This window comes from Kogia breviceps, chromosome 15, assembly GCF_026419965.1.
Source record: "Kogia breviceps isolate mKogBre1 chromosome 15, mKogBre1 haplotype 1, whole genome shotgun sequence".
In the NCBI taxonomy this organism is placed as follows: Eukaryota; Metazoa; Chordata; class Mammalia; order Artiodactyla; family Physeteridae; genus Kogia; species Kogia breviceps.
In genome coordinates this window covers 60,553,283-60,580,665 of record NC_081324.1, presented here as the reverse complement: position 1 = coordinate 60,580,665, position 27,383 = coordinate 60,553,283, and the positions used below count along the sequence as shown (strand labels likewise).

The window sequence follows — 27,383 nt, the reverse complement described above, 5'->3', positions numbered from 1 at the left end:
TGGATCTTGGATTCTTTGTCTACAGAATAATGATTGTAATCTCTCAATTGAGGGGGAAAGTATTTTAATGATTAGCACCAAATTAGTGCACTTACTAACTAGAATATCAACTTTTAAGAGCATTTAATAAGGCAACCAGATTTTCAAATAAAGCTTAAAGAGGACATCTCTGATTTTTATTTTTTATTTTTTTTGCATTAAAAAATTTTAATTGAGTTTTGGTTTTTAAAATTTATTTTAGTATATCCTTAGGGGAGAAACGGTTCAGACCTAAGTTAGTGCATGGGAGGTAACGCACAGACTTTGACAGGTGTGCACTTGAGCTCAGTTAGTGCCTGTTTCTGAAACAACCCTGCCTATAATGCCTGAGTTACCAGAGTGCCTTGTCCTCCCTTGTCATGATGCTAATGGACATTTTCTTCTGTAGGTCTTGATACTGTGAAATTTGCTTTCTTGGTGTTTTGATTTGGCAGTTCTTCCTTTCTTCTCTGCTGCCTTGTTTTACCTTTTTGCCTGTTCTCCTAGCCAAACAAACCTGAGGTACTGTTTTTTGTAAAGGAAGAAAAATCACTCTAAACCTGTCTTCCTAGCAAGGAAAAGTCTGTCAGTTCTTTTGAAAACAGCTGCTGCAGGGAATGTGACAGAGTGATGAAGTGGGGGGCGGGGGGTTACCTGCTCTTCAGTTTTAAAGCCAGTGACCTTTTCACTAATGGTACTAATTGTATGAAGACTGTTGCATAGCTCTTATTTATTTTTATATTTGGAGAGAGTCTAGGAAGTGAAAATATAAATTTACAGAGAATTATCAGGGCGGGGTCAGCAAACTTCCTGTAAAAGACCACTCAGGGCTTCCCTGGTGGCGCAGTGGTTGAGAGTCCGCCTGCCGATGCAGGGGACACGGGTTCGTGCCCCGGTCCGGGAGGATCCCACATGCTGCGGAGTGGCTGGGCCTGTGAGCCATGGCCGCTGAGCCTGCACGTCCGGAACCTGTGCCCTGCAACGGGAGAGGCCACAACAGTGAAAGGCCCACGTACCGAAAAAAACAAACAAACAAAAAAGACCACTCAGTAAATATATTTGATCTCCGTCAGAACTCCTGCAGTGTGGGAGCAGCCATAGATAGTCCATGATGCATGGGCTCAGCTGTGTTCCAGTAAAACTTTATTGACAAAGACAGTTGGTGTGGCTACCATGGCCGGTACTTTTGCTAACTGCCAGTATAGGACGTTATTGGAAAAGCTATTTAAAGGCAGTTAGTTAATTTTAGCTACAAACCTTAACTCCTCTTCCATTGTAATGAGGTCTGTCTTAGTGTCAAGTCAATACTATTTGTAGCATTGGATTTTCACTATATTATTAGACTTTATTGAATTGTGTTAATGATGTAAGGGAGGGAGGAGACAGTTGCTGGCTGAGAAAGGAGTTCTGTTAAATATTGCAAAAGCTGTTGTGTAGTCCTAGGTATTATTAATCTCAGAGCCATGAGCTGATTTGCCCTCTCTTAAATACTGCACTGGCTTCTGTTTTGAGCTGTCTTAAATCTAGTTTTGTTATTTAAGGTTGACTGATTGGTTGATTATGCAAAAATTAATTGAGCACCTACTATGAACCAGTGACTATAGACAGATGAACCAGGACTTGGTTTCCGTTCTCGAGGTCCTCTCAGTTTCCGAGAATTCAGATTTCTCAAACGAATATCTCACAAAATAAGCAAGTTTTTGGCAATATATTTCCGCTACTATTTCTTTTGTAGTGTTTCATCTGATCCTGGAAACATTTAATATCACTCAATACTCTTTGAAGCATTTATTGATGATTATAAACCTCTGACTTTATAAAATACCAGTTATATCTCTCACTCACCCTGGATCAGGCTGTTCATACTTCTTTGAAGGCGTTAATAAAAGCTGTGCTTCCAGAAGCAGAGTTAAGCATTCAGATTTGCACTTTTAAATTATGTGAAATGAGCAGCCTCTTTTCTGTTAAACCAGCTATTACACCGCTCTCCGAATACACTGCCTTCTTTGGGTTCTCCCTCTTTCTGTCTGGGACTGCATCCTGTTTCATCCACACCTCATTTAACAGAGAGAATGTCTGGACAAACTACCTCCAAGAATCTTGGAGGAAATTCAGAGCTCTTGCATCCTGGATGTTCATAGCACTGGCACACGAGCACTAATTTTAGTCGTATCTCTTGGTCGTGTATTTTGCACACATTCATCCAGTGGACTGCAGGTCCCCCCGCGTAGCAGCCTGGTTTTTATTTTTGTGTATTCTGACACCTTCACCAGGCCTGGCACATGCTTGGCACATGATAAATGTCGAACAAATTATTGTTAGAAAATGATAGATTTTATCTCAAAAGCCTTAAGTAACTGAATTGCTCTTGCTAGTTTTTGTCAGTTTAGCTTAAAGCTAACTATGTGTAAGTAAAATTGTTACTGGTACAAATCTGGAAGTGTATCACTGATGTTGAGACTCCATTATGAAGTCACAGCACATGGAGGCTGTGTCTGCTGTCATCTCAGGATGCAGTGTATTGGGACCAGATGTTCCCAGGGCATTTTCCTAGGCCACGGTCTTGAGTCACCAGGTCTCTGAAGATACTAACTCTCAGCTTACGTAGGCACCGAGGAGGCGTAGGTTCTCTTGGAGATGTGCTTCTGGCTGACGCTCTGCCACACTTGTTCCCTACACCTGCGAGGAGCTGGGCTACTCCTCCTTATGCGAGCCCTCAGTTCTCCTCAACGTAGCGTTTGCTTGTATGATAACGTTTGCCAGACCGACCGTTAGGAATGTCAGAATTCTGGCGTTTAGCAGCTTGATTGTGCACTGACTGTTACCAGCTCCAGGAAAAAACGTATTTAGAGAATTTATATTTTCGACGGTTTATTTTGAAGCAGACGGTTTATTCGTACAGAATTTAATACTTCCCAGAATTTCATATGAGGGAAAATGTTTTTGTCTCTTTAAAACCCTACGAGGCGTTTGAAGTTGGGACAAACTAGTAATTTTTCATAAGGCAAATAGAATGACTTGGCCAGTGATTCTTTGTTTTTCCTGCTGAGAATATTAAAATTTAATTTTAATGCTAAGATGAGATAGTGATCCAGGAACTTTCAGGCCCTTGGAATAGTTTTCCATACTAAATGGCCTTTTGATTGGGTTCTTTTTGTGAATTTTAAGTGGAAGTTTCTTAAATTCATCAGATAACAAGTGAAGTCTTAAGTTTCAACCACTTGCTCCCCACCACCACCAAACAATGTTCTGTTACTAGAATTTTTTTTTTAATTTTAAAATATTTATTTGTTTATTTATTTTTGGCTGCATTGGGTCTTTGTTGCTGCGCACGGGCTTTCTCTAGTTGCAACAAGTGGGGGCTACTCTTTGTTGCGGTGTGCGAGCTTCCCATTGCGTTGGCTTCTCTTGATGCGGAGCGCGGGCTCTAGGCACGCGGGCTTCAGTAGTTGTGGCTCGCGGGCTCGAGAGCGCAGTCTCAGCAGTTGTGGCACACAGGCTTAGCTGCTCCACTGCATGTGGACATCTTCCCAGACCAGGGCTTGAACCCGTGTCCCCTGCACTGGCAGGCAGATTCTTAACCACTGCACCACCAGGGAATTCCCTACTATAATTTTTAAAATTCAGTTTGCATGATATCAGAAAAACTGTAATAATAGCCAAAGAATCCCATAAACACTTCTTCCAGATTCTCCAAATGTTAACATTTTACCATACTTGCTTTATTATTCTTTTTTTCTGAATTCTTTGAGATAAGTTTTAGACATGATATTCTTTTTACCTTTCTTAAATGTTTCACTCCTCAAAACACAGATACTAATACATAACCACATTCTAATTACCAAAATTAAGAAATTAACATAGATACAATACTGTCATCTAGAGGTTTTATTCAAATTTTACCCATTATCCCACTCGTTTTTTAAAACAAAAGAAAAAATATCTTTAATAAAGGCATGATTGGAAAATATCATGTAATTCATACACATATAGAAGACACTTACTTTGCATATGAGCACTTGCTTGGGGACTGTTTTGGAGAGGGAAAGGATGCTACAGACATCAAGGCCAGTCCCTCATTTTATGAATAAGGAGTAAACATGGAATCTGCAGCGCCAGTGCTGGGTGAGACTCGAGTTCTCGCAGTTTATGTGTGCATGTTATGTATTTTATGATTATAAGCATGGTGGAGAAACACCAGAATTTTCAATGCTATCACTGTGTGGTATATTTGCAGATGAGGTATTAAATATTTTTATCTGTATCTTAAAAAAAATATTTTTAAATAATCACGTGTTTTTAAAAAAAATTCGTTTCTGAAAACATTGTGAACATTACCATGAGATAAAGTGCAATCAGGGAAGTTGGTGATCTCCTGAGAGCACATGTGGTGGCTCTGTAACTGGGATACCACGTGCGTGGTAATGTCACCTTCCAGGGCACAGGCCAGGTGAGCCTCCCGTTAAATGTCTCTTTCATTGTGTATATTTAAGGGCCCATGTTTCAAGGGAGCACCCCGCCCTCACCTGACAAATTTACCTACATATCCTTCCCCACTTCCCTTTCCTGTTTCTTAGAGCTGTCTCTTCACCCATTTAATCTGTCCGCCTGTGTTCTCGAGCCCCTAGTCTTCCTTCTCAGAAAGACGTTGCTTTATCAGTGATTCCATCAGTCTCCTGTGTCTTCAGTTCTTCATCTCTACTGACCTTTTCCTCTGAGCCTGAAGAATGCTCGTCTGAAGCATCCTCTTGTACAAGAGGAATGCCGTGCTCTTTGTCACTCTGCACGACTGTCACGACACATATGCAGGCCAGTCCTTCTGAGGCGCCCTCCAGTCTGTCTGGGCTCTGACCGGTTTCCCGGGGACGTCACCACCTGGAATTCCATGTAGATCCCGACTCAGCTCATCCAGACTGAAATCCCTTCCTCAAACTGCCCTGGTGTTTTTCACTTGCAGTCGGTGCCACCAGCACTTGTTCAGTCGCTCGGGCCAGGAGTCTGGAAATCTTCACGGGTTCCTCCCTTTGCTTCTCACGCCCCGCGAGTGGGAAGTGAGCAGTCGTGTTGGCGTTGGCGTCATTTGAGTGTTTGTCTTCTGTAGCCCAGACGCGCCGCCCTGTTCAGAAGGGCATCCCTGCCTCTCCTCACCTGCTCTGCTGCACTCCCTGCCGCTGGGTGCATCTCCAGCCCGCTTCCTGTCCTGCTTCCCAGTGGCCTTTCTGAAAGAACGCATCTCCAAATGTAACTCTCTTCACCCCTAGGGTACGTTCCGGAGGTGTTTGGTGTGGGGCGCGGTGGCTCCGCCTACTTTTCACTTTTCCATCGGTTCCCTCTCTGAGCCGTAGTAAACTCATCGCCGCTTCCTGAAGGTGTGGCACCTCTTGTGTCACTCCTGCCTTTGCATATGCTGCCTGAGTGCGGTTTTCCCTTAGCCTCCTCAGCACGTGTTGGTTGCTCCACCCATGGCTCCTGTCATTCCCTGGAAAGCCTTTCCTTGCAGCTGGCGCCTCTGCCTCCCGGGCTCAGTGTGCTTGCTCCCTCCTTACCACTCTGCGGGAAGCGTTTGCCTCTGATGCTAGTCTCAGGAGCAGCAGCTGCCTCTCATTCACATAGGAACCCTCACCACCAGTGTTGCTCCCTGGCTCCTAGTAGGTGCTCAGCATGCGTTTGTTAAGGGTAATGGAGTCAGATAAACTCTGAGGGGCTGTAGAGCCTCAGCGTAGGTGGTGGATGGCAGTGGTGGGCTGTGGCCCCAGGGCTTGTACCACCTCTCTGTCAATTAAGTCATGGCTGCAGGGGGGAAAACTTTTGGGAGTAGAGCTGAAAGTGTGGAAGGAATAAAAGTAACTTTATTTACAGTTAAGTGGACTTTAATATATTTTGAAAGATAGTAAATAAGGATCTTTTCTAATGCTGTGTAGAGGGTTTTCTTTTTCTGTGTAAGCAAGGAGGTTTTAATTCTCAGCTTTTTGATATGTCATAGGAGCACAGTGGCAATACCATTATCCTAAAAATCAGATAATTTTAACGATGTATTTAGCTTAAAATGCATTGTGAGAATTTATCTTCCTACTATTTCTTTTTAGTTTTTATTATTGAAATTAGCATGGTATTACAGAATCCCGGGGTTCTTAAATGTTATCTCCTCCAACTATTACATAATACTTTAATATCTAGACTGAACAGATGTTTACATCTCTGAGCACAGAACAACTGATGGAAAAAGAAACATTATCAGTAATATAAATAAACTACTGAATTTGTATGGATAATTTGTAATTTTTAATACTTAATCTAAATGCTTTATGTAGTATCTTTCATTGTATTTTTCCCCAGTAATTATTTTAATACTTTCACTTTCTTTTTCCCAAATAAAACAATAAAAGGACCAGAGATGAAGAAGTCCCAGAGGATGCACAGATCAGGCCAGAGGATATTCCTACAGACCCCACTGTTAGTAATTCCAGTGTCAAACTGGAAGGTGCGCCAGACCCGGACATCGGTGCTGAAAGCCCTAGGAAGCCTCCAGGGGACAGCTCATTACCTTGTCCTTTGTCCTCAGAGCCTCATCAGGAGGCAGCTAGTAATGAGGATGATAAAAAGCCCGGCACCTGCAGGTCTGCCTCTCAGTTGGAGGTGGGCGCCAGTGCGCAGGACTCAGCTCCCCTAGATCAGGAGTTGTACAACTCCTTCCACTTCTGGAGGACTCCTCTTCCCGAAATAGATCTAGATGTGGAGCTGGAGCAGGGCTCTGGGAACAAACTCAGCCCCGAGGGGCTAGAGGGAATGCCTGAAGCCACCACCCCGGCTTCTGTCAACATCACCATGGCCACCAGAAAGGAACTGGAAGAGATGATAGAAAACCTGGAGCCACACATTGACGATCCCGACGTGAAAGGTATGGGAGTCAGTTCTTTATTCTGATAAAAAATGTTATTTTCTGACTTTATCCCCAGAAAAATTGCCTTTTAAAAAAATCTATTTTAACCATTGTCATCATGTATTCTTGTCTGGATAAATGTGATTAGTCTGAATTTTAGGAAATAAATTTCAGTTGAGCCCGTCACTGTGTTCCTAAGTGTAGCATGTACAGATGTGTTGGTTCACAAATCGCTCTCTGACTTGTTCACACTCACTCACTGTTTTTACAATTTTAACGCTTGAGTCCTGCCTTAACTCTTCTGCTCTGGATCTCATAAACCTTTTTATAAACAGCAGATGCAGTGCTGTGTTTTACGGAAAGACTGTAGTCCGTTAGCAGTGGACAAAGATACGTATCTTCCTATGGAACGTGGTGTTTTAAGAGCTGTGGCGTTTGCGAGGGTCCTGCTGGTGTCTTTGTTGCTCAGTTTGGACTTTGTTCCATTGGGTTACACTTGTGTCACCTTGATTCTGCCATTGTGAACCGCAGCCTTGAAGGTGGTTGTGTGTAAAAATAACAAGTTGCTCTCACTCTGGAATAGGAGTGTTGGAATGAGGTCCCAGGCCACCCCACTCTGCCTGCCAGGGCCAGGCGGTGGTTTACGGTCTGGGGGCAGGAACCTGATGCCAGCGACATCAGAGCTCCTACTGATCACGCTAACCAGTGAGAGCTGAAATGTTACCGTAAAACAAAAAACAATTTTGAAAAATCCCCAAACTGCAAGTCTTCAGATCCTTTATCACTTTGTGGATTTTGTTTTTCCTTATTCATTCTAGAAGCTAAAATTTCTAAACTGTCAGTTTGCTCAATGTTAGCAAAATACCTATTTTTAAAGCAGACAAAGCAAAACCTTCAGTGTCCTTCTAAAACACACAAAACCTTGTTGTGTTTAAACTTGGAAAATTTCATTAGTGGAGGTGATATTAGCAGTTATCTTTATTTGGCTTTAACGTATCATGATTTTTAAAGATTTCCTATGGTAATTTTATACTTGGAGAAAAACTAAATGATTTGTTTGATTAAAGGCAAATTCATATTCTTGATGGTTGAAAGTTATTTTAATTTAACTGGCAGACAGTCACCTTTTCCAGAATGCTGTGAATAGTATCGGGCACTGGGAGCCTCTTTTGAGTCTGTGTCTGCAATGTGTCCTTGCCATTCGTGGACCAGTAGTTCATTCCTCCTCCTCATGAGTGTTTTCTGTAGAATGTCCTATTTTCCATCCCTCGCGGTGGATTATTTTCCCTGAAGGCCTCACAGCATTACTGCTCTCGCTAGTTCCTCAATTGTGACTCCTGCCCTTGATTTTTACCCCCTGGAGCCCAGAATTCTGCATTTTATGACAACCTGGTGATGTAGCAAATACTGAGGTTTGGTTTTGTTTGACAAATTAGAATCTTCATCAGAATCTTGCCTTTGCCCCCTCCCTTCCACCCCAGATGAGGAGGATGGAGACAGAATTACACCTCAGATGTGCACATCTTGGGGTGGTCAGCTCTTGATAAATGTTGTCTTTACAGGTTTCTGCTTTTTGTTGAAATACATTTTATAATCATTTGTCAACTTAAGTTTTATTCAGTTGATCAAACTTCAGTAACTCTCACGTTTTGTTTTTTGTATGCTCCTTACCTTTATGGAAAAAAGATTCCTAACTGGCCTTTGGCCCATTCTGGGAGCTCTCCCTGTACACACCTGCTAGTCAGTTCTCTGACACGTAGTAGACACCTACTAAATATTAATGGAAATATTGAATAAGCTACTTTAAATTCTTCTTTTTAACAAATAAGCTAAAAGTAATATGCATAGTTAGCTTTTTCAAAACCCCTACATGGACACATATGAGTTTTAGGATATGACTTTGTGTTTCAGAAGGTGACTAACACTGTTTTGACTTAAACTTTACAGGCTGCAATTGAGATTTTAGTAGTAATACTATATTATGATTTAATCAATTCTCTTTCTAATTCAGCTTTTACACCTGTTACAATTTAAATTTGTCATGTTGTTCTTTCTGTCCGTGATGTTGCTACTTTTGTAACATATTCATTGATTGATTCATCCAGCATCACTTATCGAGCACCTATTATGTGCCAGCTACTCTTCCAGGCAGTGAATATATACCAGCAGCAGACCAGACAGAAATCCCAGCCTCAGAGAGCACAGAGGGTGAGACACTTAGTATGTCAACTGCCTGTGTCAGATGTTCTGCAGCAAAACGTCAGTGGGCAGGGTCGGGGGCGGGAGGGCTTTGGCTGAAGAATTCCTGAGCATCTGAGGGCATATTGAACCCGTGTTAATTGTAGTAACTATTTCTGACTTTTCATACTATTAGAAGGTGTTTTGGGTTTTTAAAGGGTGTACCTTAACTGTGGGTGCTTTTTCTTTTCTAATCTGTGGTTGTGGGCAGTCTGTCAGAGAATGTCTGCCTTTTTGAAAGGCAGAATTAACCCCAAATTGGAAACTAAGTTCTGGCCAGGGACTGAACTAGGTATGTCGCATGTGTGTATTCTTGACTGGGGGTGGGGGAACGTCAGGGTGAGGTGGACCCTCAGAGTCGAGTTTCTGCTTTCACGAGCCACTGGGTCCCTTGTTCTTTTCCATGCTGTTTGGTGGGAATGTCATGGGAAACAAGAGCGAGAGTTGGGATTTTTTTTCCTCTAAGGCAGCCTTTGCTTCACAGTCTTACCAGTTTAACTCTTAACCTTCTTTGAAGCATTGACAGATTAATTTTTTTTTCTTTGTGGGTCTCTAATCAAAAAACTTAAGTGTTTCCAGGAACTAGAATGAGATGTTCCTGTCAGAAAAAGAAGGCCCTTCCTCAGTTGTGGAACAGAAGTAGATCCTACATGGAAGGACAGAAAGAGAGGTAGTACAATTGGAAGAAGGTGTAAGAGAGCCCCTTTTCCAAACTCCCTGGTGTGTGGCATCACCAGGCTGATTCCGGATTGAGCCACGGCTGAGTAGTGACTGGTGCCGGTTTGATTGGCTGAGGCCAGTTCACAGACTGCAGAGGGGAAGCTGGCCAGGCCAGCAAGTGCAGAGTTCTCTCCAGTTTCATTAGGGCCAGTGGAATAACTGGGTCCACTGGGCAGTTGTGGTCCGAAAAATCATATTGTTAATTGATTGTAAGCAAGAAATGGTTAGGAACTTGTGACTAACCTCCAGGACGGTGTGTGAGAGTCAGAGATGGAAAGGGTGAGCTCAGCCAGACCAGCACTTTGGGGGTGGGCAGGAAATTCCAGGTTCCAGGCTGTCCCCAATTCTGAGCGCGAGTCACCAGGGACCGCGTGGGCTCTGATGCTGGGGTTTCCAGTGAAAACCGTCATGAGGAAAACGCAGACGTGGTGAAGGCCTGTGCTTCGGTTTCCTTCCGCTGGTCGTGGTGAGCCATCCGCTGAGTCTCAGGCGAGCCTGTGTTCTCTGGGGCCACGGGCTCTCCGTGAGTCGGCATGAGGTCGTCCTCGTGACCTTTGTACCAGTCTTTTGAAGGAGGTAACCTCAGTGTAACTCACTGAAACTTTTGTGAATGTACAAACCTAAAGGTAGAGAGTAACATAGACAAGGAGGAGGCTGTCGTTTACTCAGGTCGGTGGCCTGTGTTGAGGCGAGTTCTGTGAAAGGCTTCCCAGGAACAGGTCGCAATGCATGAGGGAGCCCACCCTCACATGCCCCACCTGCATCTACGGGGGCAGAAAGCATGTTCCAGGCCGTTGGCCTCCTTTAGTTCTGTTGTGATTTCATTGTGGAAATTTGGAGGATTCTAAAAGGGGAGCTAAAGTGAGTAAAGGATTAGTACAAATTGCAGGTGCAATTCCCAAAAGAATGAGGATGCTTTCCATGAGTAACTTTTCATTATTAGACACCTTCAATTTAATCTATTCAGTTAGGTCATCATCTTGTATGTTTCTTGTGTCTCTCTTGCTGGGTACCTTGTATATTTAACTAGAATTTTATAAATGCTATAGCATAGTAATAGGTTATCTTAATAAAATACTGATTGCTTTTTAATAATCTTTAAGTAGAGTGGGAGCACACTTTCTAATCTTTGTACTAAATAAATTTGCAGGTAAACTTTATAAATTCCTGTATTTTGAGCATCCAGGTGTATTGTTACTTGAAGTAATGCTAAACAACTTCTTTTTGCTAAATTCCTCATTTATTTTGTGGGGAAGGAAGAATGCTTTATCTTCACTTTGAATGACTTTTATAAAGAAGATGTAACTCAAAACGTAGACAATGCCATTTGCCAGACTTCAGGGCTGCTCCTTGGTTATCTGTCATTTTGGTTTCCTGTGAGCGAGACAGTGCTTGTTCGGGATCCCTGTGTTTGGGACAAGTCACTAATTTCACTTTCAAAAAGAATTAGAGAAAAGTAAAATAAACCGGAATGAGATATGAGATGTTTAAATGTAACTGCCACAGAAATCTTTGTAATTCCCATTGTTTTATGTTGGCAGGGTCTGTGTGACTGCTCTCCTGCTAAGATAGCTTAGTAAGTAAGCCTCGCCAGTCCCGCTCATGCGTTCCCGAAACATAGTTCACTGACCTTGAAATTGACTAGATAGCATCTCTCTTTTCATACTAACGCAGAATAATGTACAGTAGTGGGTAAACATTTTTAATCTCATGAAAGCATATTAGTTTTCTACTTTTTCCCTTGGAGAACTAATGATTGACCACAGTAGAGGTTTTTTCCAGCTTTTCGATGGCAGTGTCCCCAAAGCACTGAGTCTCATTGATCCCATAACCCTGCGCAGGGAGAGCCCGGGCACCCGCGGCCCCGCGCTCACAGACCTGTCGTTCCATCCACAGCGCAGGTGGACGTGCTGGCCGCCGCCCTGCGCGCCTCCACCCTGGACGCCTGCGACGAGGCCAGCGAGGCTGCCCGGAGGGCCCCGCAGGATGAGCTCCCTGGCTGCAGACTTGACCACGGCACCGCCGGGCCTTTGATGAGCGAGGCCGTCGAGGTGAGGGCTCCGCAGGGCGTGCAGTGAGCCGGGTGGACCCGGCGCCGTTCACGGGGCGGCCTTGGTGCTCGTCACGGCCCAGTCACCATGTCCCGTCCGTCGCTGGTTTTCTCCGTCTCCCTTCTGCATAAAGTAAAAGTCATCGTCACCACGTCCTGCCTCTGTGACATGAGTGTCATGTCCGGAGCTTGGAGTTAATAGCCCCGGGACTGTCTACATGACCACTCCGCAGCTTCAGTGTGGGTGTGGCTCACTGCAGTGAAATAATCTTACTGGAGACAAAGCCCTTTGTCAAGAGTAATTAACTCTTCCCTTTTCTTTTTGGAGGGGTGCTTTGTTTCTGATGGGACCATTTCACTGCAGCGAGCAGCACAGTATTCTGAGCGGAAGATCGGGACTTGAGGCCGTGTTGCGGGATTATCTGGACCCTGGAATGTGCGGGTGGGTACTGTGACCAGCCCGCCTGCCTGTGTCCTGCACCGTCCTTCCCGGACCCCCCCGACCCCCCACCAAGCCAGCACCACGCGGTGTCAGTAGCTCTCATCCCTTGTGTGTGTCAGCGGGAGAAGGAACACATGCTGGTGGCCAGAGGCAGGTGGTCTCGGGTCAGAGTGGCCTGGACGCTGAGCTCAGGGAGGGAGGCCTCACACGCATGGGGGCACGGGGGTCCCGGGGGTACGGGGGTCCCAAGGCCCCGGTGGATTCCTGGCTTGTTTTCTGTTAGATGACACCCGGTATAGTTAGAAATCTTGCGTAAAACCAGGGCTGCAGAATGCAACCCTGACCACTTAGCATCATCGGAGATTTCAGTACTTTATCTGAGTTTTAGAAGGTGTTTTGTTTTTATTTTGGGGTTGGCGAGTTAAAAAAGTATTGGGTCGGCCAGAAAGTTGGTTCGGGTTTTCCTGTAACGTCGCATGACAACCCTGAATGAACTTTTGGGCCAGCCCAATATATTTGTGAAATTAGAAATAGCCAGGAATAGAAATAGTAGAAGAAAAACTGTGTGACATACCATACAACAGTTGCCTGAAGCGGGTGCTTCAGGGTGCTAAATACTGTTTTATTGATAGCTAATTTTAGATATTGGGACCTTTTCAAATTTACTTCTAAATTTACTTTTTAATTACATTTGTTCTGGAATTTATTTTCATACATTTAGCAACCTATTCTGAAAGTTTGATTGAAGGCAGGGGAACTCTTATGAGTTCTTAGGTCTGTTTATAAATGTTTGAAAGCATGAAAAATTTGTACGTATTCTTTCTTATCTTTTGGTGGCCTTGAAAGGTGAGTAACTTAGTAAGATAGTTTAAATGAAGGGAACTCACAGACAGGACAGTTCTTTAAGTGATTGTTCTCTCCCGACAGAACATGGAGTCCGCCCTTCGCTATATTCATGATGATTCAGACTCGGGCACCAGTGGTGGTTTTAGCCCCGATGAGGAAAGGAGAGCTAAAGTGCAGGTAGGTGACCCAAAACTCTTTACTTTGTGTGGGTGTTGTTAGGTCCACTTTGAAACCCATTTCTCACCAAAGTTGGCCCTTCTGTTAATGTTTTGAAAATGAGGGCTGATATATCATACTTCTGATAAGAAAATTCAAGCGGTCGAGTAAAATATAAGCAGAAATCTTCCTCTTCTCATACCCGTGACCCCTTCCCCTCCAGGGTGACCGCGACCATGGGTCCTCTTGTATTTCCTCAGCGCGCCTAGATGGACGCGCCAGCGCATCGGCATGCACCTTTGTCTTTCAAAGACAGATAGAGCCAGGCCGTCACGCTTGGGTCTTCATGCCTGAATTGCCAAGGATTGTAAGGTAGAGCTTGACTTCAGAGAGGAGAATGTGGGAGTACGGCCCAGAGCCGCTGTAAAGTGCTGTCAGCTGGCAGCACTGGTGACTCGAATTGGAGGCTTTACATGTGGGGTCGTTGGAGTGTGGTGATGCCTGTCTTTCTTTTTTCTTTTCTTTTTTAAAGAGTCATGTCTTGCAGCTCTTTGCACAGGTGCACAGACTCACCCCACCCCCCCACCCCCAGCACAGCACCCACGCAGCCCCACGTGAGCAGGGCTGGGACGGGCGTCCAGTTGTAGGTGTGCTGTGATATTACAAGTAAAGCCACGTTCATCATGATCATACCTGTGCTTTGCTCCTGGGACTGTCTGTGCATTATTATAAGTAGATTGCCTAGGTCAAAGGGGGTGAGTCCTTTGTTTTTGTTTGTTCTGTTTATTAAAAATGGAGTTGGTATTCATAGTGTTTTAAAACATGCTTTTTCAAGCCAGTGCATACAGATTGTCTCATTTCTTTAATGAATTTCCATTTTAATTTATTTTTTAAAAATAGATATTACATTTACAACGTTTCAGAATTCAGCTTCCTTCTCAGCTTTTCTCCTCCAGCACCCACTTTGCTTTTCCCCCAAAGCAGCCAGTTTTACCTTTATTTGTAGCTCCTTCCAAAGCTCTATTTCACATACATAAGCAAGATCGTAGATATGTTCTTCTTGTCCTCACATTTATACAAGTGGTTAGAGGTATGTACACTTTAAGTTTCTGTAGATAATTGCTAAATTTCCATCTAAAGGCAGTTGTTGTTGTCGTTTTAAGATCCTTGTTGGTGACAGTGCAGAAGAGGGCCTGCTTAGCCTCATCCACTAGGTTAGCCTCATTCAGTAGGTTACCCCAGACTCTGTAATCTCTGCCAACACTGAAAGGTGCTGATCTTTTTTTTTTTTTTTTTCTGATCTTATTTTTAATGTATCTTTTAAATTTAGTAAGCAGCTCTCATCATCCTCTAAGCTGTTTTCTGCTTTAAGATCTTGTTTGTTGTTTTCCTCCTTGAAGCTGCTTTTATTCATTTATACATGTATCTCCCTTAGCGTGTTTTCTTATCTCATTTCAGTTATTGGAAACCTGAAACTTGGAGATTGGTTTTTCACTACTATATGAGGTGCAAGTGTGCCTAATTTACAAAGTCTGCACTCTCTCTTGGTTAGGACGTTGTGCCCCAGGCCCTGCTGGATCAGTATCTCTCCATGACCGACCCCTCCCGGGCGCAGACAGTGGACACAGAGATCGCCAAGCACTGCGCCTACAGCCTGCCTGGCGTGGCACTGACGCTGGGCCGGCAGAACTGGCACTGCCTGCGTGAGACCTACGAGACTCTGGCCTCCGACATGCAGGTGCGGGGGCCCTGTCCACGTTCCCTCGCATGCAGAGAGCTTGCCGGTGACACCAGAGCACTCCCCCGTGGGTCCAGGCTCCCTGGACCTGAGCAGCCTCTCTTCTTTGTTGTCTGAAGTGCTAGAATTAGCTTCCCATTTGACCTGCTGAGGTTCCTAACTCAAAGGTGCTGTTGTCTAAAGTTTACATGCAGATTAATTCTTGAGAATATAGGGTTTCATTTTACCCCAGAAACAGTGTTATAAATGCTTCCTCCCTGATATTTTTCAACCTTAGCAGAACTGCAGTCACGTTAGCGCTGCCGAGGTCTGGGCCCGGCAGGCGGCGCAGTGTGGGTGGGAGAAGGTTGATGGGTGTGTGTGTGCCCATTTGTGCACACGTGTGCTCACCACCGCCACCCGTCTGAGAAACAAGAAATGGGAAACGTTGACCCTCGGTTGTTTGTGGCTTTTTGTGGCTGTTTTCCCAGGCTTTGCCAACTTCATCCCCCTGCCCTTGGGTCCCTCTTCCTTCAGCGACCTTCATCTCTCAGTTATTCAAAGGCATCTGCTGAGACTAATTTATATATTGAGCTGTGAATGGTTATCCCTCGGTGTCTCAGTTGACTCGGCAAGTTGGAAGTCGAGAGTCCCCCTGGGAACATGGTTTAAGTCCCTCCTCTGACCTCGGGAAGCTGATCCCTGCTCAGCCCTCAGGGGTGGAACTGGGCGTGGGACACGTGGCCGATGACAAGAGTGTTTCACCCTCTGTGTGAGCGGCTTTCCACCTTTATTCTGTGCACTCCTGGGGCTGCTGATGGCGGGGACGGCTCTGGATGGGCGGGGCTTATCCGAACATCCTGCCTTCTTCCGTTTGATACATTGAACATGGGTACAGCATTTTATCTCAAGAACAGGGTCTTGTGTTTGGGGGCGGGGATAAAGCCTTTGTTCTAAACAGCTTCTCAGCAGGTAAAGTTTTAAACTAAATAACAAAGTAAAATTTTTAAAATTAGGGCCACATGAAGAGAAAGATGTTTTTGACATAAAGTTTCCTGTAAACGAAGTGCATTTCTGTTCCGGTGTTCTTTTCCAGGGCTGCCCGCAAGAGATTTTCCCAATCTTGTATCTCTTTAATTGTCAGTTCTTTAAAACGAGTTTTGTGGTTGTTTTTAATCCAGGGTAGTCTGTGCAGAGTCGGGAGGGGCACAGTGCAGGGAGAGGCACTGCACTGTGAGGGACGCCAGGGAATTGGGCATCCAGTGCTCCGAGAGCTACACAGGCTTCACCACCAGTGACCTCCAAGCATTTTTTTCCTTCCTAAGTGAAAGGGGGATAATATATACTGTGCAGGGATTTTGCATTTTTCTGCCAGTTTTTGATAGAAAGTAAGCATTTCAACCTTGGTATCTTTTATTACTATTTTATTCTGATTTAACGAGATTAATAGCATCCAGATATAATAAATTAACCTTCATGCATTGTGCAAAAGTTAAAGTACCAAGACTTTGTGATCAGCTTACTCACGCAGTTGTCTTTGTTTCTGCAGTGGAAAGTTCGAAGGACCTTAGCCTTCTCCATCCACGAACTTGCAGTCATCCTTGGAGATCAGTTGACAGCTGCAGATCTGGTTCCAATTTTTAATGGATTTTTAAAAGACCTCGATGAAGTCAGGATAGGTGTCCTTAAACACTTGCATGATTTTCTGAAGGTAATTTTTAAGTTCTTTTGTATAAAAACACACTAAAATTCTACTGTAGAGTTAAAGTTTTGACTTTATGCTGCCATCAAGATAGGATTCTGTATGTTCTATGTAACACATGTAGCCATGAGTTTGATGGAAGCATGTGGTTAAAAAATAGTCCCATTCTGATCAATTTTGCTAGTGTCACTTCACTGTTTAATTTAAAAATTACGCTAAATTGCATTTTAAAGTGACAAGATCATGGTTACAAACATTTGTACCTTTTTTCTCATAATTACTGAACTAACATGTAGGAAATTCCATGGACATTAAGGCTTCTGTGGTGTGTCCTCGCCCCTCTGATGTGGATCTCTGGTCTCTGACAGGAGCAGCACTGACTTTACAAATTGTTTAATCCTGGAGAACTATTGTAGTCATAAAGTTTGAGGTGCAGAAGTATCATAATTGAAATTGCTCTAATTGTCCCAATAATGTCCCCTCAACTCAGAATCCAGTGGGGAATCGCACATAGAATTTAAATATCACATTTCTAGTCCTCTTAAATCTAGAACAGTTTCCCTGACTTTTCACCTGTAATGTCATGGACCTTTTTGAAGGGACCAAGCCAGTGGTTTTGCAGAATGCCCCCCAATTTGAAAATCCCTGAGCGCTGTCACACACTTAGATTCAGGTTAAACAGGTGTTGTCTGCCAGGAGTATTACCTCTCTACCTAGGTCCCTGGGTGTTTTTCTGAATGGGTTGTGTCAGGGATAGCACGATGTTGGCTCTTGGGTCCCTGGTGATGCTGAGTCCGGTCCCTTGGCCGTGGGTTAGCTCACTTTTCCATAGAGGTTATTGACTCCTCGGTGGGCGATTCTTTCAAACTCTGAACAGCTCTTTCCCTGAGTCCTTCACCCAGTGGTTTTGCATTTCTGCATCTATACCCGGTTCTTGCCTGAATCACTTGTTACTGGGTGAGTTGTAAAATACTAATTTTCTGTTCTTTGTAATTCCTTCTGTGTTTACTAGTTAGTATCTCTTGTAAAGATAACCTTTCCCTTCTCTTCCTCTGCCTTTTTGGAAGTTTTTTTTTAGTATCAGTGTGGACTTTAGAATTACTTTTTTATTCTGTGTAATGTAATCTCTTTCTGTCGTTTGTTTTTTTGTTTGTTTTTAACGTATTTATTGGAATATAATTGCTTTACAATGGTGTGTTAGTTTCTGCTTTATAACAAAGTGAATCAGTTTATACATATACATATGTCCCCAAATCTCTTCCCTCTTGCATCTCCCTCCCTCCCACCCTCCCTATGCCACCACTCTAGGTGGTCACAAAGCACCGAGCTGATCTCCCTGTGCTATGCGGCCGCTTCCCACTAGCTATCTGTTTTATGTTTGATGGTGTATATATGTCCATGCCACTCTCTCACTTTGTCTCAGCTTACCCTTCCCCCTCCCCATATCCTCAAGTCCATTCTCTAGTAAGTCTGTGTCTTTATTCCCATCTTGCCCCTGGGTTCTTCTGATCATTTTTTTTTCTTTTTTTTTTTTTTTTTTGTTTTTTTTAGATTCCATATATATGTGTTAGCATACGGTATTTGTTTTTCTCTTTCTGACTTACTTCACTCTGTATGACAATCTCTAGGTCCATCCACCTCACTACAAATAACTCAGTTTCGTTCCTTTCTATGGCTGAGTAATAGTCCATTGTATATATGTGCCACATCTTTATCCATTCATCTGTTGATGGACACTTAGGTTGCTTCCATGTCCTGGCTATTGTAAAAAGAGCTGCAGTGAACATTGTGGTACATGACTCTTTTTGAATTATGGTTTTCTCAGGGTATGTGCCCAGTAGTGGAATTGCTGGGTCGTGTGGTAGTTCTATTTTTAGTTTTTTAAGGAACCTCCATACTGTTCTCCATAGTGGCTGTATCAATTTACATTCCCACCAGCAGTGGAAGAGGGTTCCCTTTTTTCCACATCCTCTCCAGCATTTATTGTTTGTAGATTTTTTGATGGTGGCCATTCTGATAGGTGTGAGATGATATCTCATTGTAGTTTTTTTTTTTTTTTCCTTCGATACGCGGGCCTCTCACTGTTGTGGCCTCTCCCGTTGCGGAGCACAAGCTCCGGACGCGCAGGCTCAGCGGCCATGGCTCACAGGCCCAGCCGCTCCGCAGCATGTGGGATCTTCCTGGACCGGGGCACGAACCTGCGTCCCCTGCATCGGCAGGCAGACTCTCAACCACTGCACCACCAGCGAAGCCCTCATTGTAGTTTTGATTTGCATTTCTCTAATGATTAATGATGTTGAGCATTCTTTCATGTGTTTGTTGGCAATCTGTATATCTTCTTTGGAGAAATGTCTGTTTAGGTCTTCTGCCCATTTTTGGATTGGGTTGTTTGTTTTTTTTTAATACTGAGCTGCATGAGCTGCCTGTAAATTTTGGAGATTACTCCTTTGTCAGTAGCTTCATTTGCAAATATTTTCTCCCATTCTGAGGGTTGTCTTTTGGTCTTGTTTATGGTATCCTGTGCTGTGCAAGAGCTTTTAAGTTTCATTAGGTCCCATTTGTTTATTTTTGTTTTTATTTCCATTTCCCTATGAGGTGGGTCAAAAAGGATCTTGCTGTGATTTATTTCACAGAGTGTTCTGCCTATGTTTTCCTCTGAGAGTTTGATGGTGTCTGGCCTTACATTTAGGTCTTTAACCCATTTTGAGTTTATTTTTGTGTGTGGTGTTAGGGAGTGTTCTAATTTCATACTTTTACAGGTAGCTGTCCAGTTTTCCCAGCACCACTTGTGGAAGAGGCTGTCTTTTCTCCACTGTATATCCTTCCCTCCTTTATCAAAGATAAGGTGACCATATGTGTGTGGGTTTATCTCTGGGCTTTCTATCCTGTTGCATTGATGTATATTTCTGTTTTTGTGCCAGTACCATACTGTCTTGATTACTGTAGCCTTGTAGTAGAGTCTGAAGTCAGGGAGCCTGATTCCTCCAGCTCCGTTTTTCGTTCTCAAGATTGCTTTGGCTATTCGGGGTCTTTTGTGTTTCCATACAAATTGTGAAATTTTTTGTTCTAGTTCTTTAAAAAATGCCAGTTGTAATTTGATAGGGATTGCATTGAATCTGTAGATTGCTTTGGGTAGTAGGGTCATTTTCACAATGTTGATTCTTCCAATCCAAGAACATGGTATATTTCTCCACCTATTTGTATCATCTTTAATTTCTTTCATCAGTGTCTTACAGTTTTCTGCATACAGGTCTTTTGTCTCCTTAGGTAGGTTTATTCCTAGATATTTTATTCTTTTTGCTGCAATGGTAAATGGGAGTGTTTTCTTAATTTCACTTTCAGATTTTTCATCATTAATGTTTAGGATTCTGTGCATTAATTTTGTATCCTGCTACTTTACCAAGTCATTGATTAGCTCTAGTAGTTTTCTGGTAGCATCTTTAGGATTTTCTGTGTATAGTATCATGTCATCTGCAAACAGTGACAGCTTTACTTCTTCTTTTCCAATTTGGAATCCTTTTATTTCTTTTTCTTCTCTGATTGCTGTGGCTAAAACTTCCAAAACTATGTTGAATATGAGTGGTGAGAGTGGGCAACCTTGTCTTGTTCCTGACATTAGTGGAAATGGTTTCAGTTTTTCACCACTGAGAACGATGCTGGCTGTGGGTTTGTCATATATGGCCTTTATTGTGTTGAGGAAAGTTCCCTGTATGCCTACTTTCTGCAGGGTTTTTATCATAAATGGGTGTTGAATTTTGTCAGAAGCTTTCTCTGCATCTATTGAGATGATCATATGGTTTTTCTCCTTCAATTTGTTAATATGGTATATCACATTGATTGATTTGCATATACTGAAGAATCCTTGCATTCCTGGGATAAACCCCACTTGATCATTGTGTATGATCCTTTTAGTGTGCTGTTGGATTCTGTTTGCTAGTATTTTGTTGAGGATTTTTGCATCTATGTTCATCAGTGATATTGGCCTGTAGTTTTCTTTCTTTGTGACATCTTTGTCTGGTTTTGGTATCAGGGTGATAATGGCCTCGTAGAATGAGTTTGGGAGTGATCCTCCCTCTGCTATCTTTTGGAAGAGTTTGAGAAGGATAGGTGTTATTAGCTTTTCTCTAAATGTTTGGTAGAATTCGCCTGTGAAGCCATCTGGTCCTGGGCTTTTGTTTGTTGGAAGATTTTTGATCACAGTTTCAATTTCAGTGCTTGTGATTGGTCTGTTCATATTTTCTATTTCTTCCTGGTTCAGTCTCGGCAGGTTGTGCATTTCTAAGAATTTGTCCATTTCTTCCAGGTTGTCCATTTTATTGGCATATAGTTGCTTGTAGTAATCTCTCATGATCTTTTGTATTTCTGCAGTGTCAGTTGTTACTTCTCCTTTTTCATTTCTAATTCTATTGATTTGAGTGTTCTCCCTCTTTTTCTTGATGTGTCTGGCTAATGGTTTATCAATTTTGTTTGTCTTCTCAAAGAACTAGCTTGTAGTTTTATTGATCTTTGCTATCCTTTTCTTCATTTCTTTTTTCATTTATTTCTGATCTGATCTTTATGATTTCTTTCCTTCTGCTAACTTTGGGGTTATTTTTTTCTTCTTTCTCTAATTGCTTTAGGTGTAAAGTTAGGTTGTTTATTTGAGATGTTTCTTGTTTCTTAAGGTAGGCTTGTATAGCTATAAACTTCCCTCTTAGAACTGCTTTTGCTGCATCTCATAGGTTTTGGGTCATTGTGTTTTAATTGTCATTTGTTTGTAGCTATTTTTTGATTTCCTCTTTGATTTCTTCAGTGATCTCTTGGTTATTAAGTAGTGTGTTGTTTAGCCTCCATGTGTTTGTATTTCTTATAGATTTTTTTCTGTAATTGATATCTAGTCTCATAGCATTGCAGTTGGAAAAGATACTTGATACGATTTCAGTTTTCTTAAATTTACCAAGGCTTGATTTGTGACCCAAGATACAATCTATCCTGGAGAATGTTCCATGAGCACTTGAGAAGAATGTGTATTCTGTTGCTTTTGGATGGAATGTCCTATAAATATCAATTAAGTCCATCTTATTTAATGTATCATTTAAAGCTTGTGTTTCCTTATTTATTTTCATTTTGGATGATCTGTCCATTGGTGAAAGTGAGGTGTTAAAGTCCCCTACTATGATTGTGTTACTGTCAATTTCCCCTTTTATGGCTGTTAGCAGTTGCTTTATGTATTGAGGTGCTCTGATGTTGGGTGCATAAATATTTACAATTGTTATATCTTCTTCTTGGATTGATCCCTTGATCATTATGTAGTGTCCTTTTTTTTCTCTTGTAATAGTCTTTCTTTTAAAGTCTATTTTGCCTGATATGAGAATTGGTACTCCAGCTTTCTTTTGATTTCCATTTGCGTGGAATATCTTATTCCATCCCCTCACTTTCAGTCTGCATGTGTCCCTAGGTCTGAAGTGGGTCTCTTGTAGACAGCATATATATGGGTCTTGTTTTTGTATCCATTCAGTGGGCTTGTGTCTTTTGGTTGGAGCATTTAATCCATTTACGTTTAAGGTAATTATCTATATGTATGTTCCTATTACCATTTTCTTAATTGTTTTGGGTTTATTATTGTAGGTCTTTTCCTTCTCTTGTGTTTCCTGCCTAGACAAGTTCCTTTAGCATTTGTTGTAAAGCTGGTTTGGTGGTGCTGAATTCTCTTAGCTTTTGCTTGTCTGTAAAGCTTTTATTTAATTAATTAATTTATTTATTTATTGAGGTACATGGGCCTCTCACTGTTGTGGCCTCTCTTGCTGCGGAGCACAGGCCCCGGACGCGCAGGCCCAGTGGCCATGGCTCACGGGCCCAGCCGCTCTACGGCATGTGGGATCTTCCCGGACCAGGGCACGAGCCCATGTCCCCTGCACCGGCAGGCAGACTCCCAGCCACTGCGCCACCAGGGAAGCCCTGTAAAGCTTTTAATTTCTCCATCAAATCTGAATGAGATCCTTTCTGGGTAGAGTAATCTTGGTTGTAGTTTTTTCTCTTTCATCACTTTAAATATGTCTTGCCACTCCCTTCTGGCTTACAGAGTTTCTGCTGAAAGATCAGCTGTTAACCTTATGGGGATTCCCTTATGTGTTACTTGTTGTTTTTCCCTTGCTGCTTTTAATATTTGTTCTTTGTATTTAATTTTTGATAGTTTGATTAATATGTCTTAGCATATTTCTCCTTGGATTCATCCTGTATGGGATTCTCTGTGCTTCCTGGACTTGATTAACTGTTTGCTTTCCCATATTAGGGAAGTTTTCAACTATAATCTTCTCAAATATCTTCTCAGTCCCTTTCCTTTTCTCTTCTTCTTCTGGGACCCCTAGAATTCAAATATTGGTGCATTTAATGTTGTCCCAGAGGTCTCTGAGGCCGTCCTCAATTCTTTTCATTCTTTTTTCTTTATTCTGCTCTGCAGTAGTTATTTCCACTATTTTATCTTCCAGGTCACTTATCTGTTCTTCTGCCTCAGTTATTCTGCTATTGATCCCTTGTAGAGAATTTTGAATTTCATTTATTGTGCTGTTCATCTCTGTTTGTTTGCTCTTTAGTTCTTCTAGGTCCTTGTTAAACGTTTCTTGTACTTTCTCCATTCTGTTTCCAGGATTTTGGATCACCTTTACTATCATTCTGAATTTTTTTTCAGGTAGACTGCCTATTTCCTCTTCATTTGTTAGGTCTGGTGGGTTTTTGCCTTGCTCCTTCATCTGCTGTGTGTTTTTCTGTCTTCTCATTTTGCTTAACTTACTGTGCTTGGGGTGTCCTTTTTGCAGGCTGCAGGTTCATAGTTTCCGTTGTTTTTGGTGTCTGTCTCCAGTGGCTAAGGTTGGGTCAGTGGGTTGTGTAGGCTTCCTGGTGGAGGGGACTAGTGCTTGTGTTCTGGTGGATGAGGCTGGATCTTGTCTTTCTGGTGGGTAGGTCCACGTCTGGTGGTGTGTTTTGGGGTGTCTGTGGCCTTGTTATGATTTTCGGCAGCCTCTGTGCTAATGGATGGGGTTGTGTTCCTGTCTTGCTAGTTGTTTGGCATAGGGTGTCCTGCACTGTAGCTTGCTGGTCGTTGAGTGGAGCTGGGTCTTGGCGTTGAGATGGAGATCTCTGGGAGATTTTCACCATTTGATATTACGTGGAGCTGGGAGGTCTCTTGTGGACCAGTGTCCTGAGGTTGGTTCTCCCACCTCAGTGGCACAGCCCTGATGCCTGGCTGGAGCACTAAGAACCTGTCCTCCACACGGCTCAGAATAAAAGGGAGGAAAGAAAAGAAAGAAAGAAGATAAAATAAAATCAAGTAAAATAAAATCAAGTTATTGAAATAAGAAAAAAAATTTTTTAAGTAATAAATAAATGGACAGACAGAACCCTAGGACAAATGGTAAAAGCAAAACTATACAGACAAAATCACACACAGAAGCATACACTCACAAAAAAAGAAAAAGGGAAAGATATATATATATCGTTGATCCCAAAGTCCACCTCCTCAATTTTGGATGATTCATTGTCTATTCAGGTATTCCATGGATGCAGGGTACATCAGATTGATTGGGGAGATTTAATCCACTGCATCTGAGGCTGTTGGGAGGAATTTCCCTTTCTCTTCTTTGTTTGCACAGCTCCCGGGGTTCAACTTTGGTTTTGGACCCACCTCTGTGTTTAGGTCACCTGAGGGCATCTGTTCTTCGCTCAGACAGGACGGGGTTAAAGAAACAGCTGATTCGGGGGTTCTGGCTCACTCAGGCCTGGGGGAGGGAGTTGTACGGAATGCGGGGCGAGCCTGCGGCGACAGAAGCCAGCGTGACGTTGCACTAGCCTGAGGCGCGCCGTGCGTTCTCCCGGGGAAGTTGTCCCTGGATCACGGGACCCTGGCAGTGGCGGGCTGCACGGGCTCCCGGGAGGGGAGGTGTGGAGAGTGACTTGTGCTCGCACACAGGCTTCTTGGTGGCTGCAGCAGCAGCCTTAGCGTCTCATGCCCGTCTCTGGGGTCTGCACTGACAGCCGCGACTCACGCCCGTCTCTGGAGCTCCCTTAAGCGGCGCTCTTAATGCTCTCTCCTCGCACACCAGGAAACAGAGGCAAGAAAAAGTGTCTTGTCTTTTCGGCATCTCCAGACTTTTTCCCGGACTTCCTCCCAGCTAGCTGTGGTGCACTCGCCCCCTTCAGGCTGTGTTTACGCAGCCAACCCCAGTCCTCTCCCTGGGATCCAGCGAAGCCCGAGCCTCAGCTCCCAGCCCCGACCCATCCCGGCGGGTGAGCAGACAAGCCTCTCGGGCTGGTGAGTGCTGGCCGGCACCGATCCTCTGTGCAGGAATCTCTCCGCTTTGCCCTCCTCACCCCTGTTGCTGCCCTCTCCTCCGTGGTTCTGAAGCTTCCCTCCTGCCACCCCCAGTCTCCGCCCGCAAAGCGGCTTCCTGGTATGTGGAAACCTTTCCTCCTTCACAGCTCCCTCCTACTGGTGCAGGTCCCTTCCCTATTCTTTGTCTGTTTTTTCTTTTTTCTTTTCTTTTTTTGTGGTATGCAGGCCTCTCACTGTTGTGGCCTCTCCCGTTACGGGGCACAGGCTCCGGATGCACAGGCTCAGCGGCCATGGCTCATGGGTCCAGCCGCTCCGCGGCATGTGGTATCCTCCCAGACCAGGGCACGAACCCGTGTCCCCTGCATTGGCAGACAGACTCCCAACCATTGCGCCACCAGGGAAGCCCTGTTTTTTCTTTTTTCTTTTGCCCTACCCAGGTATGTGGGGAGTTTCTTGCCTTTTGGGAGGTCTGAGGTCTTCTGCCAGCATTCACTAGGTGTTCTGTAGGAGTTGTTCCACATGTAGATGTATTTCTGATGTATTTGTGGGGAGGAAGATGATCTCTGCGTCTTACTCTTTTGCCATCTTGAAGCTCCTCCTGTCATTTGTTTTGACCATCAAATCTGGCAAATAAGAGCCCCGTAAAGCCACCTCCTGTGTCCTTTTGATCGGCCCCCTCACTTCCAGGCACATCTTACTTTCAGGCCTACCTTCTCCTTTCTCTCCAGCCAGGAGTCAGGATCTCCCCAAGGAGCCCTGGTCTTTTCTGGTGGGGAGTTGGGATTTAGAAGCCAAGATCCAGGTACTAGATGTGCTGATTGCTCCCAGGCATCATTTCTTTTAGGCTTTTTCAGGGGACAGGAGGTAGGGGGGGTTTTTTGCTTTTGGGGTTTAAAAAAATTATTTAGTTCATATTGCATCTTTACTTCCAATCCAGTACCATTTCCTCTCCTTTCTTCACATTCTTTTTCTTTTCTATTTTGGTAAAAACTCTGTTTTCAAAAACGTTAAATTATTTAGTCATTTGCTCAATTCTATGTTTTAGAACTACTCCAACATCAAATCAACCAAGTAATGGTCAAGATTTCCTTCAGCACTTCCTGTCATTAGAACATGTTCCATGAAGATATATGGTCAGAATACTGAGTTTAAACTTAGACTTTTTCTGCGTGACTCTTATCTGTTTGATGTACAGTTAAATTTATTTGCTTCTGTTTATATCAACTTTTAGGGTTTTACCCCTTGTTGACTATAAACCTACTCTTAAATATTTATAGAACGGCTACTGGCATAAATTTATTTTTTTCACTCAAATATTTATTGAGCACCTACTGTGTGCCATCACAGTGCTGTCCACTGGGCTCACACTATGAGTAGGAGCATAATCCCTGTCTTCCAAGGGTCTGTGACAACAGAATGTCACAGGAGTGTTCTAGTAAACGTTCCCTGGGGACAAGGGACAGTAGAGGCCACTCACTGGCTCAAGAAGCAAATATTTCAAAAGGGGAGAATGACTCTTGAAGACAAACGGGATTATCAGGGAAAATGGACATCATACCAGTTTTTAAAACAAATGTACCTACTACATCTGTTCTCCTTCAGAAGAACTAACCATGTGATTTAGAGTCATTTTTTTAAAGCAGTCTGGTAAAGGAAATAATGTCTCTGCCATGTCAGTGAATATTTTTATTTGTTTCTTCAGCTTCTTCATATTGACAAAAGAAGAGAATATCTTTATCAACTTCAGGAGTTTTTGGTGACAGACAATAGTAGAAATTGGCGCTTTCGAGCTGAACTGGCTGAGTAAGTTCTCATACTTGATCAGACTGTGTTTCGGGGTGTGTGTGTTGCTTCATCTTTACCTTTCCTGGATTTCTTCATCACTTTGTGTGGGTCCAAGTTTCTGCCTGGTATCCTGTTCCTTTAACACTGCCTGTAACATAGGTCTTGCTGGCAGTGAATTTTCTCAGCTTTTTTTTTTATAAGACCATGTCACCTTCACTTTTTTAAAATTGTGGTAAAATACACATAACCACTTTTGCTGCTGGTGCAGTGTCCCCCCCATCTAGTTGTAGACCATTTCGTCCTCCCAGAAGGACACCCCATGCCCATAAGCGGCGGCCCCGCAGCCATCAGTCCACGGTGTCCATGCGTGTTTGCTTTTCTGAGCGTTTGTTCCAGATGTGCCGTGTAACCCCCGACCTCTGTGCGTGGCTTCCTCACTCAACACATTGTTGTCGGGATCCATCCATGTGGCAGCTATGTCAGAACTTCATTACTTGTGATGAGTGAATAATACTCTGATG

The 27,383-nt window shown here is 43.3% G+C and overlaps 1 protein-coding gene across 4 annotated transcripts in view; it reads left to right on the top strand.

Annotated features, from left to right (window-relative positions):
- PPP4R1 (protein phosphatase 4 regulatory subunit 1) overlaps positions 1-27,383 on the top strand; it is a 62,170-nt gene that overhangs the window by 29,684 nt on the left and 5,103 nt on the right. For all 4 annotated transcript variants that reach the window (XM_059041259.2, XM_067014506.1, XM_067014507.1 and 1 more), the window contains 6 exons: positions 6,405-6,916; positions 11,753-11,907; positions 13,276-13,371; positions 14,903-15,088; positions 16,617-16,778; positions 26,780-26,880. In XM_059041259.2, coding sequence (XP_058897242.1) covers positions 6,405-6,916; positions 11,753-11,907; positions 13,276-13,371; positions 14,903-15,088; positions 16,617-16,778; positions 26,780-26,880 — 1,212 coding nt within the window. The remainder of the gene's footprint in view (positions 1-6,404; positions 6,917-11,752; positions 11,908-13,275; positions 13,372-14,902; positions 15,089-16,616; positions 16,779-26,779; positions 26,881-27,383) is intronic.